We start from the raw sequence: 21439 nt of genomic DNA on the forward strand, positions 1-21439 counted from the left end.
GCAGTAGCAAGATATTGGTTTTGGAGAGGTTAGCTAAGCATGTACACTTACATTGCTGTTACATAGGTTCATTTGCATTTTTTCTTCTATTCTCTGAACCAGTCTAAACTTTAATGTATTCACAATGATTTAGTATTGTGCTTTTACACCATCATAGTCGACATTATACCAGGGATTATGACAATTTGTCCATGGTGAGTAAACTGCTGGAAAGTACCACCGTTGTGCTAGGGTCAGCATGTTGCCAGTGATTTCCACCATTGTGTCAGAGCTAGCATTTTGCGAGGAATTGACAGCTTTGTGCCACATTAAGCATTTGGCTGGAGATTTACACCATTGGGCCAAGGCCAGCATGTTGCCATAATTAACAGCATTGTGCCAGGACCAGTCTTTTGCCAGAATTTACCACAATTGTGCCAGGGCCAACATTTTGCCAGGGATTGCCACGATTGTGCCATGATCAGCATGTTGCCAGGAATTACCACCCATGTGCTCATTCCAGCATGTTTCCATAAATTACCACCATTTTGCTTGAGCTGGCATTTTAGCAGTAATTACCAGCATTTTGCCACGGCGAGCATGTTTCCAGCGATTACCACCATTGTTCCAAAATCAGCTTGTTAAAATATTTTACCGCCACTGTGGAAGGACTATGACGGCTCCAGAAAATACCACCAAAGTACCAGGGCCCACATGTTGTCTGGGATTACTGTCACTGTGCTCGGGCCATCACTTTGAAAGGAATTACCACCATTTTGCAACTAATGCTAGCATTTTACCAGGAATTACCACCAACAGTGATCAGTTTGCTGAGGATTAGCACCTTTTGTGCCGCATGTCTCCAAGGATCACCATCAAGATCTGTGGGCTGCCAGAAATGATCACCTTTGTGTTAGGGCTCGCATTGTACGAGGAATTATCACAGTTGAGCCATGGCTCGTAGAGTGCCAGGAATTGCCAGCATTGTGCCAGGTCCAATTTTTGATGGACTCGCTTCGCACTCAGAGGCATACACTCATAAAAATGTAGTTGTGCACAGACATATGCAAATACAGACATGTATACACACACTCTCTCTCACTCTGTCTCTCTCTCACACACACACACACACATACTCCCATATTGTGGGGTAAACGGGTGCGCAGGGGCCATGAAGTTATCTTACTTCCTGACTCCTGCTGCAGGCTGTCTCTTCTGTGCCACCTGTCCTAATAAGGCTCTCAATGTGTGCTTTCCAGGAGCGTGAAGTGTGAGGGGGTTGACTGCATGGAAGAGCAGGATAAAAGGGGAGCAGATGAGTAAATCAGGGGATTATTAAGAGTAAGTGCGGGGTTGGAAAGGGTACTGGGATAAAGTACCTGCTTTGAGGGTAAGGGGGGGGGGGGTTGCAGGATTCGAAGTAGTCATCGGACCCACCTGGCACCTGGGCAGGCAAAATGGAGGCACTGATGGAGGGACGTGATTCTCTTTGTAAGTGCATATTCATGGACAAGGAGAGAGTGCAGGCATTGCTACACAGAGACTCCTCTCTGCGCTAGTAAAGGTATGTACTTTTCAGCTTGCAATGCAATAAGTTGATAAGTATGCCTAGCGAATGCTGAATGCCTACTTTTCCTACTCCACATTATTTTCACCCCATTTCGCCGCTGTCCGGCAACGTTTAGAAAAAAGATACAGGTTGCTTAAATAAAACTATACACCATTTAAGAATTTGTCCCGCACAGCAGTGTAGTTAATTTATTATGCATATAGAAAATGTGTAATTCATATTTATTATACCCTGTAAAGATCAAGCTGAACCTTAAAAAGAGATGCAAATGTTTGCGATTCTTCACAACTCCTCTTGAAATGGGAGCTTTCTGTGACTTCTGAAACATAACATTTTCATGGAAAAAGTAATCATTATTTACACCTCATTTGAGTTACAGTTGAGTACTTTTTTTTTTCTTTCCCCGCTGAAGGCCATAAACATTTCCATCAGTCCATCCATTAGGGCGTTTGAATGTTGGGCCAATATGCCACCTCGATCAACGCCTGAACACAATAATCTGCAGCTTTTTGTAAAACTCTGGAAATCAGGCAGTCAAAAGCTGATTATGTGGCATGAGTTGCAAATCTGTGTTTACGTGGGGAAAAGATCAGATTCAGTTTTACCACGTGGAAACGTATGTAGAGCCAGCACAGAGAAGGAAAGGAGGTGGGAAATGAGTGACCATGTGTAAGGAAAGGGGTGTATTATATGGTGTAACTGTCCAACCTCACCGTGTAAAACACTCACAATACAAACCTGGGTCAGTCAGACTCTTTTGTTAAACCTTAACTGAACCCTGGGAAGCTGTGGCTTCTAGCAGTCAGTCTTAAACAAAGGAACACATGTGAAGCATTTAGAAACACCAAAACAACGAATTAAGAATGTCATACAACACAAAAGAAATCTGACACCGCTTTATAATAGATTTATGTTTTTATGAATTTTCAGACACCAAAACAAACAAAATCGACCAGAGGGTTCCGAAGATATAGATTTTTAAGTAAATCGAAAATCACTGCAAATATCAACAAGCATTGATAACCATACAAGTTTGAAAACTTTGTAAAACCAAACTTTGAAAGATTCGAGTTGGGCTACTCTGGCCTGCTTTGGGTGACCAATTCTGGCAGGGGGAGGTGAAAGGGATCAGAAAGGAGTTGTAGAACAGTTACCTTGTTGCCAAAGCAGTTTAAAGTCCAGTTATGGGCTCTAAGGACAAACTGCCAACAACTTCAAAGGAGTGGTCCTGATGAAAGGGATACAGGAGTCGAAGATGCTGAGGAATCTGTGTGGTAGATAAGGGTCTTCCTGGGTTTACTTCTCAGTCCACAGTCCAGGTGGGGCTACTTTGGCCACAGGGGGTCGATGTCCCTCGAAGTCCTCTTTGGTTCAGTAAAAGCCCACTGGACTATTGATCTCCGATCACAGTGAAACCACTGGTTCCCTTTGGTGAATGCTAGTGTTGTCTTGGGTGACCAAACTGCACTCTAATCACTCTCCCAGGTCCAGCAGACTCAGTGCAACTTTTGAGCATCAGGACTTGGTCGTCTGGGCTACACATCCATGGTGAGAGGCAATAAGGCGAATATAACTACTGACTGGCCAGAAGAGGCTTATAGAGCTTTTGTGGCCGTGGTGCTGCAACAGGAAGTCAGCCAATTGACACTTGGAGTGACATCTTCTGTCTGGGACTCCGCAGTGTCTTTTCCTTGAACTAGGCACCGGAGGCATGTCATCTCTTTGCTAGCCCAAGGATCAGTAGGTGCAGTCCAGTGGTTAGTGGAGCCTCTCTTGTCAACTCTAGAGAAAAGCAGAGCATTCCTTCTTTGGACCTGTCTTCAGTACAGATGTGGTCTGTGGTCTCTATGCCCATAAGGTGCCCTCGGGGATGTAGCAGTTAGTAGCCAGTTGGCTACTAGGACCCTCCCCATCTTATGACAACTTTCTGCTATGTGTGTGGCATCTAGCTATCCCAGAGTGCACTATTCTGTCCACTGCCAAGATGGCAGAACTCCATTGGTGGTGTGGAGTTTGGTAGCCCACTCTTTTGTGTGGCTACCTGAGGGCTACATGCCCACAGAAAAACACAGGTTGGGAACTGATCTCCCCTCTCTGTCCCCAGCACTAACCTGTTTACCTCAACGAAAGAGAAACCACTGTTGTGTGTCTACAGTTTTCCCTTCAGTGGCAGGTTCCCCTTTGAAGCTCATCTTATGGGGCTCACACTTGTGTGGCTTCCTGCCTGAGAGAGTTAACACCTTTTCTAACGACAGGCCTCTGTTGTTCCTGCACCTGAGAGCCATGCACACTTCTCCCCAGGAGAGGGCATAAGGCTGCCTTGTGGCTAGCACCTGTAAATGCTTCCTGGAAAACTTGGGCAACAGAGTGATAACTTTCTAAAATTTACACATCTTAAAAAGTTACAGTAAATTCGACTTGGGCATCAAGTCGGTTTTAATGTAACAGTTATTTTGATGTCTTGAAGTACCATCTTCAGTTGTCCCATTTAGGAGTTGACACCGCTGAGTTGTTAGCGTGTAACACTGTACCAATGAGGCTACTAGCATGTCCCTAGTAAAAACGACAATTTGATATATACTGAAGGTTTGGGCTTTGCCATAGCTTAAATGGCAAAATCAGTTAGCAGTTTAAAAATTAAAATGCTCTGCCAGTCTGCAGTGGCCGGCTTGGAAACATGTTTTCACATTGTCACATTCAGGGTGACACAATAGGTGTTGCAGCCCTAGTGGGATGCTTTAACGTACAGGCACTCGGTACGCCTAGTAGCGTATACTAGAGACTTCTAAGTAAAGTTATACTAATTAGGTATAAGGCAACCAAACATATACTTCTAAGGGTCAAAACACTGGCACTGAGGTCTGGTTAGTATGCCTCAGTAAGAGTCGCAAAACCAGCAGCATCAGTCCAAAACTTTGGGGGTGACCATGCAAAAAGAGGCATTTCCTTACATGCTCCCCCCAGAAGAAAGGTGATGAGCAACTAACGTACTCCCTGGAAGTTCTCATCATCTAAGTAGAAGAACATGGGAAGGCCATCTGCATTAGCCTGGTCAGTCCCAGGCCTGTGGTCCACTGTATAGTCCATACCCTGTAGGGAAATGCGCCAGCTCAGCTGTTTGGAGTTCTCTCCTCCCATCTGCATTAGCCACCTGAGTGGTCTGTGGTCAGTCTGAACAATGAAGTTAGTCCCAAATAGGAAGGGTTCTGCTTCTCCAGGGACCAAACCACTGCACACTATTCTCTTAGGGAGGAGTTCCTTACTGATAAAAGTAACTGGATGATCCCATCCAAACTAAAATCATTTACTTGTGGCATCACTGCCCCATTCCCACAATCGCAAGCGTCTGCCTGAACAATAAACTCTTTGTTGAATTCAGGTGCCTTCAGAACAGGTACTGAGCACAAACCATCCTTGTGGGTGTCAAAGACCATCTACCCAGTCCAGATAACTTTTCAGAGTTGCTTTTTGGAAGGAGGTTCTGTCAGCAATGCCACTATGGCACCATAACCTTTGACAAATCTTCTATTGTGCCCAGTAAGTCCAAAGAAGGCTCTGGGTTTTAGGAGCTTACCAGGGCAGAATTGTCTGAATTTTGGGTTGGAAAGGTTGCACATGGCCTTCTCCTACTTGGTGGCCCAAGTACACATCTTACCCCTGCCCTTTCTGGCACTTGCTTGCTTTAGTAGTCAGTTGTGGTTGTTGGAGGGCCTGTAGCACTTCCTTGAGGTGGATCAGGTGATCTAGGTGAACTGAATACAGGACTATCATCCAAATATGCTGCACTGATACCTTCCAACCTTGAAAGTACTCTGTTCAGACTCCGGAAGGTGGCAGGTGCATTCTTTGTCCTAAAGGGAATCACTTTAAACTGAAAATGGCCTTTTAGGTGTAGAAAAAGTAAGCCTCTCTTTGGCTCCTTGTGTGAGGACTATCTACCAATAACCTGAAGTCAAGTCAAAGGTGGTCATATAGTTTGCAGCCCCTAACTTATCAATGAGCTCATCAGCTCTAGATATGAAGTGGACATCTGTCGTGGTGACCGCATTTAGGCCTCAGTAGTCCACATTGAACCTCATCTTGGGATTCCCTCCTTTGGGATTTGATTTGGGCACCGGTACGACTGTACTGGTCTAAGGACTGCTAGAGGACTCTATCACCCCCAACTTTAGCATCTGACAGTCTATACATTTTACTATTGATAGATAAGATGTCACCTGTGTTCACATGGTAGGTGCACCACGTTGTCAGCCCTCGAGTCAATGAAAACAGAGCAGCAAACTGCCTTAACAACTTGTTGCAGTTCCTCTGCTGTTGCTCTGTTTGGGTGGAATAGAGAACTACTCCCTCTACAGATTCATCTGTTTGACATTGGTTGACAGCAGGTCAGGGTGATGCTCACTCTCCTCTTCTTCCCCTCTATCTGTCACCATGAGCATGGCAATGTCTGCTTTGTTAGGGTGGAGTTTCAGCATCACAAAACAAAATAAAATGATGGACGGAGTGTTGAAACTTTTCAAACACTTACCCCCAGTCACAGATCTGGGTTTAATCTATCGTTATTTTGCTTGCCACGTCACCCCAGTTTGGACCCAATCATATGCAAATCAGTCTTGACCCTGTTCCCCATGGGAACAGTCCAGCCCGAAGTGCTAGGCCAGGTCCTCCCTGGACAGGAAACAGGCATCCTGGGACCGGTTTCTGGCTAGGTCCATACTGTGGTGGCATGGTGAGCAAAAGAACGACGGATTAAACCCAGATCTGTGACTGGGGGTGAGTGTTTGCATTGTTCAGCACTCCATCCATCATCCTTTTGTGTTGCTAAAGTTGCCCTAAGTGGGAATGGTATGCCCAGACATGGGTCCCTTGCTCACTGTGCCACTGGATTCAAGCTAGCCTGGCTGATGAAGGGTGAAACCCTGAAACCGGTCCCAGGATGCTTGTTTCCGGTCCAGGGAGGACCTGGCTTGGCAGTTCGGGCTGGACTGTTCACATGAGGAACACGGTCAAGACTGATTTGCATATGGCTAGGTCCAAACTGGGGTGGCATGGTGAGCAAAAGAACGATGGATTAAACCCAGATCTGTGACTTGGGGTGAGTGTTTGCATTGTTCCGCACTCCGTCTATCATCCTTTTGTGTTGCTAGGGTGGAGTTTCAGCCTGTTGACATGAATGAACCTGTGAGCGTTCCTTGGGGTTCCCATGTCCACCTGATAAGGACTTCCCCTTTCTTCTCCAGAGTAGGATAGGGCCCTGTATGCTACAGGCTCCCAAACCCACACCAATTGTTGTTGTTGGTAGTACACCATTGAGGATTGCTGGTAATTCTAGTGTTTAACAAGCTCCGACCAGGCCTGCAGCATTTTTGTTTTGTTTTTGCCTTCATTTGTTTTGCCATTCTGGAGCGAAAGCATCATGCATATTCCACAATATCTTACTGAGGGGTCTCCCCCAACCTTCTCTCACCAAACCCAGTGGACATCTCACAAGGTGTCCAAAGAGTAGCTCAAAAGGACTGAACCCTAGTCTTTTCAGAGCAGCTTCCTTGTAGGCATAAAGGTATGACAGGAGAACATCCCATGTCCTCCTGAGTTTTTCAGGAAAACCCATGATTAATCCTTTCATGGTCTTGTTGAATCTTTCTACAAGACCATTTCCTTGGGGATCTTAGGGATGGTAGGGAGTGGTGAACTTGTAAATCACATCAAACTCATTCCACGTGGCTGACATAAGATTACTACCCCTACCTGAGATTACCTTTTTAGGGAACCCAACTGTGGTGAAGGTTCCAAGGAGGGTAGTAGCTACTGCAGTAGCAGTGACTGTCCTCAGGGGTATGGCTTCCAGATATATTGTGGCATGATCCACCACCACCAAGATGAATCTGTTTCCAGAGGCTGGATGTGAGTCTAGGGCAAGTCTTGAAAAATCATAGAAATGTTACTAGACCTGCAGGTCATGTAACTTGAATAATCTACTCGACCTAACTGAAATGTACTTGACCCGAAAACGGGTCCCAAATTGTGTAATCCTAGGCAATTATTTTCTTTTACAGAGCCGCCTTTTTCTTCATTCTCACATGAGTGCACTTTCAAATATGTGAGTTAAGCATTTCTGCTGTGCAAAAAAACACTTATGTTTGAGTAAATAGACTAAACATTTGCTCCATGTATAATAAGAAGCTGCCCACACATAGGGTACACATGATACCTGACTTGCCTCTTAGTTTACTAATAGTATTGCCATCAGGGCAGGAGTGTTTCTCAGTTCATGTTTAAACACTCACTTTTAATAAATACATTACTAAAGCATTTTTTTTGTAATTTTTTTATTGCTTTTAACAAGGGATTATAGTATGCAACGATACAATTATTAAGTTAAACCCAACAATGAGTTCTTGCCCTCCTCCCCCCCATGTGCACTTTGTCCATCTTCAAGTACTCTTATTTCAACAATTCTCTGCTGTTAGGAGCTTTATCAGTGTACCATGGTGTTTTTGTGTTGCGGTTGTGACAGTCTACTCAGTTTCTGATTCATTGTCGGAGTTGTTATCCTCTGATGTGGAAGCATCCATAGACTTTAGATTTTCCAACAGGGAATCCCACTGTTTAGCATCGTCTCTAGACCTTAGTCCCTGTAGGGCTTCTTTCAGTAGCACAGCGCTTTCAGTTCCAGCCCATTTCTCTAGCGCATTTTGCCATCTTACCACTTGGGGACCTCCCGGGTCCTTCCAGTGCGCCGTTATTTCTCTCCTTGCTAGTATTAGTGCCAGGTCTGTGAACCTGTTGGTTATTTTTTGAGCTGAAGGGCGAGGAAAGTTCCCCAGTATTGCCACTACTGGGGTAGGCGAAAGTGATTTTTCTGTGCTGGAAGATATTTTCCTGAACACTTCTGACCAATATGAACTGATTCTCGGGCAATTCCATAGCATGTGTGCCAGGTCTGCTGTAGGTTCTTCACATCAGGGGCATTTAGAGTTGCTCGTGTTGTAGAATTTGGTTATCAATTGTGGGGTTAGATATGCTCAATGGTAGATATATAAGTTTATCAGTTTGAATCTTGCATTCCTGGATATTGGGTAAATTTGAGAGGTGATTCTTGACCATTGGGTGTCCTCCAGTATAATGTCTAGGCCTGTCTGCCATTTGGATTTAAGTTTATTCATTGGTACACAGGTGCTGCTCTGCAGAGATCTGTATATTCCCGAGACTGCCCCCTTCTGGTCTCCCATTGAATAGAGGAACTGACATCCCTCATGTATATTTGGCTCACTAGATTTTGTTGGATAGGCATTGTGGGTGAGGAACAGGCCGGAGGGGAGATCAAACTGTTCCTGGAGCTCTGCGTAGGAGCAGAGCTTACCATTACTGTACAAATCCCCCACTCTCCTGATGTTATGTGCTATCAGTTTATTAGTGTGTGTTGCAATGTGTCCCTTCAGGATGAGGTTTAAGGCTACTAGGGGGATCTCAGGTGAATATGGGGATTTTGTACAGGTGCATCTCAGAGATTGTTCCTAGCAATGTCTTGATGCTTCCCATTCCAGCGGGAGCTGTTGTTTAGGTTTTTTTGGGGTTCAGTAGTATATTGACAATATTTTCGAGAGGACAGTTTAGCGGGATTTGTAAATCTTTTGTGCCCGGTGATTCGCTGATTAATTTAGCCAGCCATTGTAGTTGCCTTGCCCAGTAGTAGATTTCCAAGTCTGGTGCGGCTAAACCACCCTCGGCAGTGGGCCTTCTGAGGGTGTTAAGAGCGATTCTGTGCCTGTTCAGTCCCCATATGAAATTTACAATTAGGGAGTCTATATTTCTGAACACTCTTTTCGGGATTATTAACTGGATCGTGGAGAAGTAGTATAGCAACCTGAGTAGTACTATCATTTTGAGCAGGGCAACCCTCCCAAAGACAGTCAATGGTAGTGTGCTCCAGAAGAGCATATTATCTTTGATTCCTCTTAATGCCCTCTGTATATTTCCCTCTAATAGATCTTCTACTGTGTGGTATATGTTGACCCCTAGGTATTTATATGTGTTCGGGGACCAGGGTAGGCCCCTGGTATCTACGGGTTCTATAGTGTCCTTGGTTAGTGGGAAGATGGAGGATTTTCTCCAGTTGATTCGGAGGCCGGAGGCCATACCAAAATTTTCTAGCATATTTATTGCCCCAGGTAAGTCTATATCCAGGTTTTTGAGAAATAATAGCATGTCATCTGCGTATAGTGCTATGTGGTGTGTCCAGTTATTGATTAAAATACCCTCAAAGCACTTCTTGGATCTTGCTGTTTGTGCACGGGGCTGTACTGCTATAGCGAACAGGAGGGGAGATAGTGGGCAGCCTTGCCTGGTCCCTCTACATATTGGGAAGGAGTCAGAAATGGTGTTGCCTGTACGTACTCTTGCTGTGGGGTTGGAATACAGTAATTTTTCCCAGCGTGTGAATCCCTCTCCTAGCCCGAGTTTTAGCATGACCTGTTCTAGGTAGTCCGACCTTAGGCTATCGAAGGCTTTTTCTATATCTACAGAGATTATCGCTGCTTGAGGCATTGTTGAAGGCAAGGCATGCAGTATTGAAACTAAGCGTCTGATATTTTGTGCTGTGCTACGATGTGGGATAAATCCCGATTGGTCTTGGTGTATCAGTGATGACATGAGGGGTAAAAGTCTGTTTGCTAGTATCCGACTCAATATTTTATAATCTAAATTCAACATGGATAGTGGGCGGTAGGAACAGACGTATGAGGGTGGTTTATCGGGCTTAAGTAGGGGAATCATTATGGCCTCATTAGCTGATTGAGGCAGTTTGTTGATGCGCCATGCTTCGGTATATATTTCGCAAAGTCTCGGAGCTAGTAGATCCTGGAGTAGTAAACAGAACTCCATTGGGAGTCCATCCGTTCCTGGAACTTTGCCCCTTGCCATGCCCTGTATCGCTATTTTAATTTCCGCTATTGATATTGGAGCAGCTAGGGATAGGCTTTCTTCAGCGCTTAGTTTTGGAAGGGTGAGAGCCTCTAATTCCTGGACCTGAATGTTACTAATAGTGTCCGTAGGTGGGACATAAAGGATTGAGTAGTATTCAAGGAAACACGTGTTGATCTCCCTTTGACCATGTACTCTGTCGCCCAGTTGTGTCTCAATCTCGACTATGGTGGTTTGCTGTTTGGGGGGTTTGGCTAGCCATGCTAACAGGGTGCCTGCCTTGTCGCCTTCTGCGTGTTGCTGGTTTATATATTGTTTGTAGTCGAAGCAAGATAATCTAGTGTTTGCCTCAATAATTTTAGCTTTGGTTTCTGTCATGTGGGGGGTCAATTTGGGTTGGGTTGGGATCTTACGCTCTACGTCTCTGAGGGAGTCTTCAAGTTTTTTTACTTCATTCTCAATTGACTTTCGGACTCCTATACTCTCGCCAATGCATTTGCCCCTGGTTACTATATTAAAGGTTTCCCATTCAAGGGCTCTGGAGGTGGCTGTCTCTGTGTTTATAATGAAGTATTCCTGAATGCTTTATGTAGGGTGAGTTTGAATGCTTCGTCTTCAAGTGTTTCTGTCCTCAGTCGCAAGGTAGGGATCAGCGGTTTTTCCCCTCTCCATGCTAGTGATACCATCAGGGGGTTGTGATCCGAAATAGTACGACTTAAATATTCGGCTGCTACTACTACTTGTTGCAGTTCGTGGGATGTTAGGAAGGTGTCTAGCCTCACGTGTAGGTCGTGTGTTATCGAGTGATAGGAGTAGTCCCTACATCGCGGGTTAAGCTGTCTCCAGCAGTCTCCTAATTGCCAGTGTTGTTGCCATTCTGTAAAGGATTTGGCAGTTTTTGTGGTTTGTGAGTGCGGTAAGGGCGGATGTGAACAATTAGGTGTATGTTGGCTATACAGTTGTAATCCCCACTGAGAATTTTCGGGCCTGTTAGCTTCGGACCTAATTCTTGTGATAGCTTATCAAATATTTTTTTTTTATCTAGGTTCGGTGCGTATAGTCCGCCAATTGTCACCACCTTCCCGTCTAATCTACCCTTGACCACCACATATCTACCCTCTCTATCTATAGTTGTTTGTAGTGCCTGGAAAGGGACCCCCGGTCGGATCCATATCAGCACTCCCCTGGCATATGCCGAGTAGGTAGTGGCAAATATTTGGCCTCCATCTTTTTTTTAGTGCTGTGACTTCCTGTTCTAACAGATGTGTTTCCTGTAGTAGGGCCATGTGTGTCCCCCTACGTTTAAGGTAGTTGTATACTTTATACCGTTTGGACATGTTATTTAAGCCTCTGATGTTCCATGTTATCATTTTATAAATTGCAGCCATGATCTGCAGGTTTTAGATTTGTCAATGTAGGTGAATATAGACCTATAGATAGGTTTTCTGTTATGAATACTGATTGAGGATCTAAGACGAGAATTGTTTGATTCATTAGTGATTACTGCATTGTTAACCCCTCTATCTATGTGGACTAATTTAATCCCCAACTCCCACTCCCCAGGACCGGTGTTCAAAACATTCCCCGTCCAAACCGTAAACATGCTTATATTAGAGTCCTATAGGTGGGCGATGTGTCGGCGGTCGAGAGCCCCCGCTCATAGTTGCTCCCGGGGCCCGGCTATAGAGTGTATTGCTTCCAGTAGCGTTTACCCAAGAGGTATAAACTATTGGTTGGGCTAAGAGGATACTTGCTTATTAACCTGGGTGTGTTAATTAGGACCTTATTGGTACTCACATAAAACTTGATCCTCACAGACAGCAGTTAGATAATCTCCTCTGCAGTACCCGGTGTTATTTTGGGCAGGCTAGTGATAGTGTCACACGAGGATGTTGATGAGCCCTCGCAGTCTGACTCGAGGTTGGAGGCATTGTCAGGGGACGAGGGCTGGCCCCTCCGCTTAGAGCTGCTGCTGCCGTTTCCACTGCATTCCGCATCTCCTGAAGTGATTGGTGTCTTGGTGGGGCTGCTTCCAAGGTTCGTTTGGTGGATCTGCTGCATTTCTTGTCGGGCTTGCTTGGGGTTCTAGGAGGAGGGGACGGGTTGTTTTTGTTTAGGGTTTCCATCCATTCCTTTACTAGCTGTGGTGATGGAAAAAAGTGCGTTTTGCCGTCGTATTCCACACGAAGCTTCGCCGGGAAGAGCATGGCGTATTTAATACCGCACTCGTGTAGTGCTCTCTTAGAGTCATTGAAGGAGGCCCTTTGCGCTTGCATTTCTCTGGAGAAATCTGGGAAGATCATAATTCGTTGGTTATTACATGTTATCTCACCGAGTTGACGAGTTTGCGAGAGGATGTAGTCTCTGTCTCTGTAGTGCAAGAACTTTGCTATAATTGGTCGAGGTCTGGCTCCAGGTGGAGGCATTCTGTTGGGTACCCTATAGGCTCTTTCTATTGCGAAGAATGCTGAGAGGCCCTCGTCGGCTATTGTGGTTTTGATCCAGTTTTCCAGGAAGGCTTCCATACTGTCTGCTGATGACTCCATTCTCTCTGGAATCCCAACCAGACAAAGGTTACTCCTGCGTGCACGGTTTTCAGCGTCCTCCGCTCTGGATTCCAGGGATTTAATGCGTAAGGAGAGGTCTGTGAGCTCTGTGGTAGTTGCATTTTGTGTTAAAGTAGTTGCTGTAAGAGTTTTTTCGTTCGCTCCTACTCTTTCTTTTAATTTGCGGTGGTCATCTCGCAGTAATGTAAGGTCCATTGCTAAGTTATCTATTTTCTTCTCTAATGCTTCCCGGGAGTCTCTAATGGCCAGGAGGACCGTGTCCAGAGTTGTTTCCTGTTGCGACTTGTCATCTGGAGAGGTTAATTTTGTGGGGTGACTAGTGGTTTTAGTGGTTGAAGCCTCGTCTTGGCTCTGCTCGTCACGTCTTTTGGTTTTCCCCATTCTTGGAACAGTTGACGAATTAGGTGAGGAGAAGTGTCTTCCGCACCTGTGTGTGGCCCTCTACCTTGCGTTGCACTTTCGGGGGGTCCCCTAATTGTTTTTAGGGCCCACTACTTTCCCTCAGGGGGTGGGCTCATTGCGTGAACCGAGGATCCCGAGTTCCCAGGTGTGAAGGGGGAAAATTCAGCTGACTGTTTAGACTATTCAAGGGGGGGATGTGAGGGTCTCAATCACCTCCTGATTTCAGGGTTTCTGAATCTGCTTGATTCTACTCAGTAGGCTTCTCCCAGGCTGTATTTCACTGGTGTTTTACATTCCCGTCTTTGATCTGAATTGTTACGGGGGGCCCTCCAGGTTATCCTATGGAGGGGTATGTGGTCGTTCTTGTGATCAACAACTCGTCTCGAGTCAGACAGGGGAACATCAGCGTAAGACGACTTCACTTTGCGTCGCAGGTCGGGCAGATGTTGTTGTTTTTCAACACTTACGATGGGCAAGAAGAGGTCCCCTAACTCCTGTCCCCCCACTCTCTGGGCTTCAAATTTGAGGGGGGGTTTCACTGCATGGGCCGGGTGGTGGGGGGAGGGGGGGTTAGATGTCCAAGTAGTCCCTGGCTAGTTATTGTGCTTATTGGTCCCAGTCTGAGGGCGGGTCGTCTCCTTCATGTTCCCGCAGTGCAAAGCAGTCAGGGCACCTTCAATTTGGCCTGAAGTAGGGGATGCACCTCCATGCCAGTGCTGGATGGGGTCCCCGCGCTCCTCTCCGAGTCCTTTCCCCCCTGCCCGGAGATCTCCGGTAAGCTTTTTTGGAGGCTCAGGGGTCCCCGGGTTGGTGGGCACAATTTCCGGGCCGCGACCGGGTGAGGGTTTCAGTCTCCTCACACCCGATCTCCCCCTCCACTCACTGGCTCCTCCAGCGTGCTGCAGTTGGTTTGCCTCCGCTCCGGAATCCCCCCGGTCCATGGGGGCCGCTCGGTTCTCATCGCGCGCGTTCAGTCTCCTCGGTGCTCCAGGGCGAGTCTGCAGGGGAATCACTTGGTCGCGGCCGCCATTTTATCTCGAGCGGCCACGGATGAAAATGTTTTACTTTAAGTAGATTCCTGCTGTTGTTTCTGGTCGGAAACGGATCGTCTGTGGTCCCGTCGCATTAAGATGTGTCCACGATCCACTGGAGCCAGATTGGGACGTTAATCAGGGGTTTTCAGTAAGCCGAGCCCCGATTGCTCTCCCGGAGCTCCTCTCTAAGCGTACGGCTCCATCAGCCGCCTGCCACGCCCCCCCATTACTAAAGCATGATGTCGTGGCACACCATTTGCAGACAGTAAATTACCCATTGAAATGGGCAAACATTTTCCCACTAACCTGCGGCCTTTCTGATACAACTATATAGTGTATTAAAAATAATCTGTAAAAATTAGGTTTCAGAAAGCATTCACATTTTCACATCACAGAGTAAAGGGTTTGATTTGTTTTCTTCCTGTTAAATATTTTTTTCATCCCACAGAAGTACAAAAAATGGCCTTTCACAACTACTGAAATATATTTTGAAACAGTTGACATTAGATATTTAGATGTTATGTGTTCAGAAAATTCTGACCTTACAGCATTTCCTTTCACAATCTTTGAACAGCCGATCAGACAGTTCACTTGATAAAATCCTGGAACTCTGCAGTCAAAGAAGTCAACGGACTTCTGACCTCCTTCTCTGAACATAGAGCATATGTGACAAGATGAAATTCAATAACATAGTGTATTAAAATAATCTGTAAAAATTGGGTTTCGAAAAACATTTATCATTTGCACATCACCAAGTAAAGGATTTGATTTGTTTTCTTCTTATTACATTGTTTTCATCCCACAGAAGTACAAAAAATGAGCTTTCACAACTACTGAAATCTATTTTGAAATGTTTGTATGGTTGATTTATTAGCTATTTAGATGTGTGTTCGGAAACATCTGACACTCTGCAACCTTTCAATTTACACTCTTTGTACACCAGGCCAGACAGTTCACTTTACAAAATCCTGGAACTCTGGAGTCAGAGAAGTCAACTGACTTCTGATTTCTTTGTCTGGAAAAAGATCAAATGTGACAAGGTAAAAAGAAGATTTAATGGCATTTTATCGCTCCTTTACTTTCTGAGTGAGCAGAATACCTGTTTATTTGTCAACTCGCCAGAATGGACAGGTAGGTTCTAAATTTACCTTGACTTGATAGAATCTAACTTGCCATAGCGAGTGGATGAGTAGATTTTTCAAGGCTTGTAGGGAACCAACAATGTCAATCCCTACCCTTTCAAAGGGTGTCACAGCCACTGTTAGAGGTATGAGGTGAGCCTTTGACTTGCCCAGTCTCTTGCCACTGACTTGAGCAGTGACACAGGAGCGACAGAACTCCTTCACCTTTTCAAACATGTGAAGCAACAGAAATGGTTGACCAACCTTTTGTATGTCTTTGCCCGCCCCAGATGCCTAGCTAAAGGGATGTCATGGGCCAGGCGAAGGAAGAACTTTCTATATTGTGTACCACTCTCCTAATTGCCCCTTACCTCACTATACAGGTTTCTCTCCTTCCAGTATACCTTATGTGTACCACTGGCATCACCTTGTTCTTGTCTGATAGCTAGCTGGCTCTGCTCATCAAGAGTGGGACAAGTATTTGGTCCCTGCTTATGTCCTCTTTGGAGGGACCTTGGAGTTCTGCCTACTCTGGCAGCTTTCCTAAGGACATAGCCTCCTCTTCAGACACCAGGCCTTTTCCCATCAGGATTAGGTTCCATTTGGCCTCGGTACCTTTGGAAGTTGATTCACCAGTTTCCCTGCCCTTCCTCTTCATTCTTCCAGGATCGAGGGTCCCTTGGATTTCCGTCTAGGCCTTTTGTGCCCTAGTGGGGAGACACACCCATTCAGGAAGACCCACCATTTCTGCATGAGAGCTTCTCTCCAGCTCTGTTCAATTGGTAGTCTCAAGGTCATTTGCAGCAGACATTCCACTGGGATGACAAGAGAGACAGCTGCCTTCTTTGGGCCATTAGCCCTCCCTACACAGTCTTTCACCCTTTGTAATTCTCAGGGACAAATTCCACCCCATCCCTACAGTAACAATGCCTTTGGGATGGTCAACTTTCACAAGGGTTCCAAGTTACTACTGATCTTATGGCCATTCTTCAGGACCAATTGTAGTAATCTACACAGTGGTTGGCATCTAAACTTATGTGTTTTCAATAATTACCAATCACAATCACCACAACTTGGTGGAAGACTAATATATTGTTATTATTGCGGAACCAACCTATGATAGAGTGACAAAAGACTATCAATAATGCAGTTTGCATGTATCACAGCTCAGTTAAGCCTCTGACAAGGGGAGTAAAAATCTTGTCATTGTTGCACTCACATGTAACCATAGGTGTATAAGCATCAAGTAAAGTGAGTCCTTAAACATATATAGCACCCACCACTATACGCACTTGTGACATAGCAATGGGAAACCATCATGCATAGATTTTTGCACACTGTATCATGTATCAATAGTATTGTGTATAAATAGTGTCCCCTTGTGTGAAGGCAGTGCAAGCGCTACATAGCGTGCTATGAAAAAGAAATAAATGGCCATTAGTGATGAAAATGGGGGCCCTTCACAGCGGTAGTGCCCAAGACAGCTCTTACCAGTTCTGAAAACAGTAATACTCACAGGAACAGTGAGTGGTGTTGAGCGGTCAACCTACTCACGCTCTGCTTCCTCAGAAGTGAAGAAACAGGCTGGGAGGTTGCTGTTTAAGTGTAGAGCTGAGGGCGACCAATTAACTTCACCAGTGGCAGCCACTCTGTGTTAGGCTGGGGATGGAGAGTGTCCGAGATCGCAGGCGCCATGTTGGAAGTACAAGATGGCCCAAAAAAGATCTAAAAGGGAGGGGGCAGTGTGAGACACACAATGCATTGCTGGTAAAATTAAACCAAACCTAATGTCTCAATGGGGAGAGTCCCACAAGTAAAGTGGGCAAGGAAGCTCAACCCCTTCCAAGAGAGGAGTAGAAAAAATAAAATGGGTAATGGCCGCCATCTTGGAATGACATACCTGTTCACAGACACTAGATAAAAGTGTAAGAATAACTGGTTCACACACGGAAAGGTTAATGTGATAGACATTCACCAAGTGTCCTGTAAAGGAAGCCCTGATGGACCTGAATGTGATCATTTATCATGGTAATGTCAAAAATTCAGAGCAGACACAAAAGACTAAAGGAATACGTCCCAAGGTCAGGGCCATCCAATAGTGAAGTCAGCAATGTAGGTGACCGAAGGCCCATTGTGGAAATTGTTAATGGTCAAATTCACTCCAGGGAATGTCATAATTCAGGCTATCTATGTGTGTGGACAGCTGGGAAATCCATTTTTTGTTCCCTTCTGAATAAATTGGTCTTACTCATATGTTGGTGTGCTTCTAGTATTGTCCAGCGGAAATTGTCAGGTGAATGACCTTCAGTAAGGTAGTGTATGCACATTCTAGTGATGGCTTTGGTACAGCGTATGCTACTGCGATGTTCCATTATTCATGTGTTGACAGGTCTAGTAGTCATACTTCTTTATCTTTTATAGCATGGGCATGTAATCGTGTAGATGCAATTTTTGGAATTGCAGTTGGTGTGTGTTCTGTCTCCAGGTCTTGGTGGTGTCTAGTCTTATCTCTTCTGTAGTTTCAGTGAGATCACAGACTGAACAAGAGCGACATGGAAAATAGCCTCTTAGAAGAGGTAAATACAATAGTGATCGTTGTGCTGGCCCCATGTTGTTCCGTGGTCTTGTGTGTCTCAACATGTCCTTCAGATTGGGAGATGTGTTTAAAGGCAAACCCAGGGAGAGGGGATGTAAGTTTGCATGTTTGTAAGATTGCTTAGTCTGCATTGGCAGGCTGAGAGACATGTTTTTACATGGTCACATTCAGGGAGGCACAATAAGTGCTGCAGGCCTAGTGGCACACTTAAACGTACAGGCACTGGGTACCCCCTGGTATTATATACTAGGGGCTTATGAGTATAAGTTAGTAAAGTTATACCAATTGGATGTAAGCCAACTAAACATATACCTTTAAGGGTCAGAGCACTGGCACTGAATTCTGGTTAGCAGGCCTCAGTGCACTCTGAGTCAAAAACACCAGCAACATCAGACAAATACTTTGGAGGAGAGCCTGCAATAAGAGGCATTTCCTTACACTATAGATTATGGATTTTTTGTTTAAGAGAAGTGATAAAGGGCTGAAAGCACAAAGGGCCTTGAGTTAAAGTTTGGCAGGTGGGTAACTCCATCACAAACATGCCAAATATCATGCCTGTCTTATTACAAGTGATTATGGTGATATTAAGGGTGATAAAATAATAGCAGTATTACTGTTTGCCTCTTATTGTGTAACGTCAAGTATGTAAAATAAATCTTGAATTTTTTGAGTAAAACAATGAAACAATATCCACAGGCTTAGTGTTTCTACAATACCTTCTATGTTTATCTTGCAGCATCAAAGCAGCCTGCATTTCTTGCAGTGTAAAAATCTTTAACCATTGAGCTCAGAAATTTTAAATCTCTTTAATCTAGTCTGTAGTAAGTGAGTTTGTAGGCGGTGATGTTGACGGCCATTTACGAAGAGTCTGGTCACTTCATACTCATTTACTGCCAAAAGACAAACTACCAAGCATTTAATGGTTCGATATTCAATGTATTCATATTTTCTACAATTACTTTTACAATGTGTTCTTTATAAAATTACCATTGCAGTGGGAATCATCATTTTGGTGCCAAAGTGTTTGGTTTTGAAATCTTAAAAGTGGCATGTTATTTTCAGCCTAACATCAGTATCTTTGAGGACAAGTAAATGCTCTTCAAGGAAGGCTATGTTCTAATGCTTCTTCTGTTTTGCTCAATCCTGCTTCATTGAATTGAACATGGATGGTTGCTAAGTGAAGACGTCCTGTGCAGATGACGCTATTAAAAATTTACTGATGTACACTTTTTACATTTATTTCAGGCTTACGCTAGGTTTGCAAGCGCTCCTGTGAAAGTGGATGTTGTAGATCACAGCTGGAAGAGTCCAAATGGTAATGATAATTTAAACCCCCTTAATGTCATATTGTGCAAGTTGATGTCTGATTAAACAAAAAAAAAAGCACAGCATGTTCCATTAGGTGTTTCAAATGATGCATTGTGTTTAGTTATTTGTTTTTTGGACGGACAATGTAGCACATGCCACGGTCCGATCAGATGATTGCAAAAATTATATTTTTCCTTTTCTGATCCATACAAGAACAATCTGGAACTGTCAACAATAGGCCTTTTCTTCCAATAGGCTGATCTGTAATATCAAACCTTGGCATGGCAATTCACCTATTCATGGATAGCAGCAGCACTCGATTATAAATGGTCTTTGACAAGCTGTGGCAGCCTGTCTAAAATGTGAAGGTGGAGGAGGCTGTTTCATTTCATTTGTCAACATCCATTACAACGCACTCTGTAAAGACTGCTGGGTCAGTGTCCTCTTCCTCCTTTTATTCAGCCTTACCTTTGATCCACTATTTAAGGAAATCCTATTGAGAAATCTCATTTAATGAATGTAAATTTGCAAACCTAAATTTTTAGTCCCATCCATATTAAAGGTATATCACGCTTAAACTCTATCCCGAAAGTCCCTATCAGCGTTAATATCTTCACTTTAAGATTACCATTTTTAAAAATGTATTTATAAATTGTTAATTAGACATATGTATACACGTGGTGCATACTGGAGGTAACATTGAAAGACAATAATATTAATTGCTAAACAATATGCTTGATGGTTTCAAGTATAATCATTGACGCTGTCTGTTATAAAGTAGAATGTACAGCATTTGCTTAATCTAAGTAGAAGATGTTAGTCCATAAATTGTGAAATGAAAACCTGAATGTAGTAATCGTGACCACAGACCTGTAATCCCTGATATTTTCCTAGACCTCAGCTGCAGCAACAGATACATCTCACCAAAAGGAATGTATAGTCATTAGCAGTATCTCAGGAGTGTATGGGATAGTGTGTGAGAAGAAGTTCAGCGCCTAGCGTTAACTAACATAAGCTATATGAACAAGTCTGTTAGATATGTTGTATAACCTAGCTTGCCTGACGGCCCTTTGAACTAGCGCTTTGTACAACTGGTATAGTGCAAACCAGGGTGTGTTTTGCACTATACGGGCTGTTGGGCACTCGACTTTATCATGGCCACCAGCCATTGAGAATTTCGGGTTTCACTGGACGTTGATGTGAGGGCAGCTGATGTAATTACTTGGCATTAGATGTTACTGTGGTCACTCAAACCCAAGTACTTATAGGATACTGGGTTTCATAAAATGTGTTCAGCTCTTATTGATATCAACTGCCTTTACTATCATTGTTGCAATTGGGACACAGGCTACGCTGACTCCTGATGATTTCTTTCACAGTTCATGGCAACATTTGCTGAATTTAGCACTACATTTTGCTGCGTCACTTCCTGAGTAGCCTATCTTTGGATATAATTTGTTATGCATTGTCCTTGAAAAAGTTACGCTGGTGATGAAATACGTGTTGGCTGTGGATGTTTCTACATTTGTACGCTTGCAAACCAATACTTTCAAACATCAATAAAGGATCTAACCTTTCAAGTTTTCTATGGACTCACCTTAGTTGACAATATATTGTGGACTGTCTATGAGTGCTTCGGTATTCTTGTAGCCATTTTATGTACAGTGCTACCTTTCAGGTTACCCTAATATGCCTATGGGTAGAAGGGCATCATCTACCGTTCAGCACCAGCATACATTAATAGTTGTTTGTTCTTCTTACTTGCTTTTGCCATTTACGTTTAGTTAGATGAAGGATGTGCGCCCACTAATGCCACTACTACCAGGCTATCCACAAAAACAAAACTAATATAGATTCAAATAGAAGAAATCATAACTTTATAGTACCTTTTTTTCTTTTTAAACGTGATCCATGATACATTTATGAAAGCACTAAGACGG

At 44.2% G+C, this 21439-nt stretch overlaps 1 protein-coding gene across 3 annotated transcripts in view; it reads left to right on the forward strand.

Annotated features, from left to right (window-relative positions):
- Window positions 1-21439, forward strand: part of MTX3 (metaxin 3) — a 168160-nt gene that overhangs the window by 14443 nt on the left and 132278 nt on the right. For all 3 annotated transcript variants that reach the window (XM_069223188.1, XM_069223179.1, XM_069223197.1), the window contains exon 2: window positions 19437-19506. In XM_069223188.1, the coding sequence (XP_069079289.1) occupies window positions 19437-19506 (70 nt within the window). The remainder of the gene's footprint in view (window positions 1-19436; window positions 19507-21439) is intronic.

This window comes from Pleurodeles waltl, chromosome 1_1 (genome assembly GCF_031143425.1).
Source record: "Pleurodeles waltl isolate 20211129_DDA chromosome 1_1, aPleWal1.hap1.20221129, whole genome shotgun sequence".
NCBI classification, from domain to species: Eukaryota; Metazoa; Chordata; class Amphibia; order Caudata; family Salamandridae; genus Pleurodeles; species Pleurodeles waltl.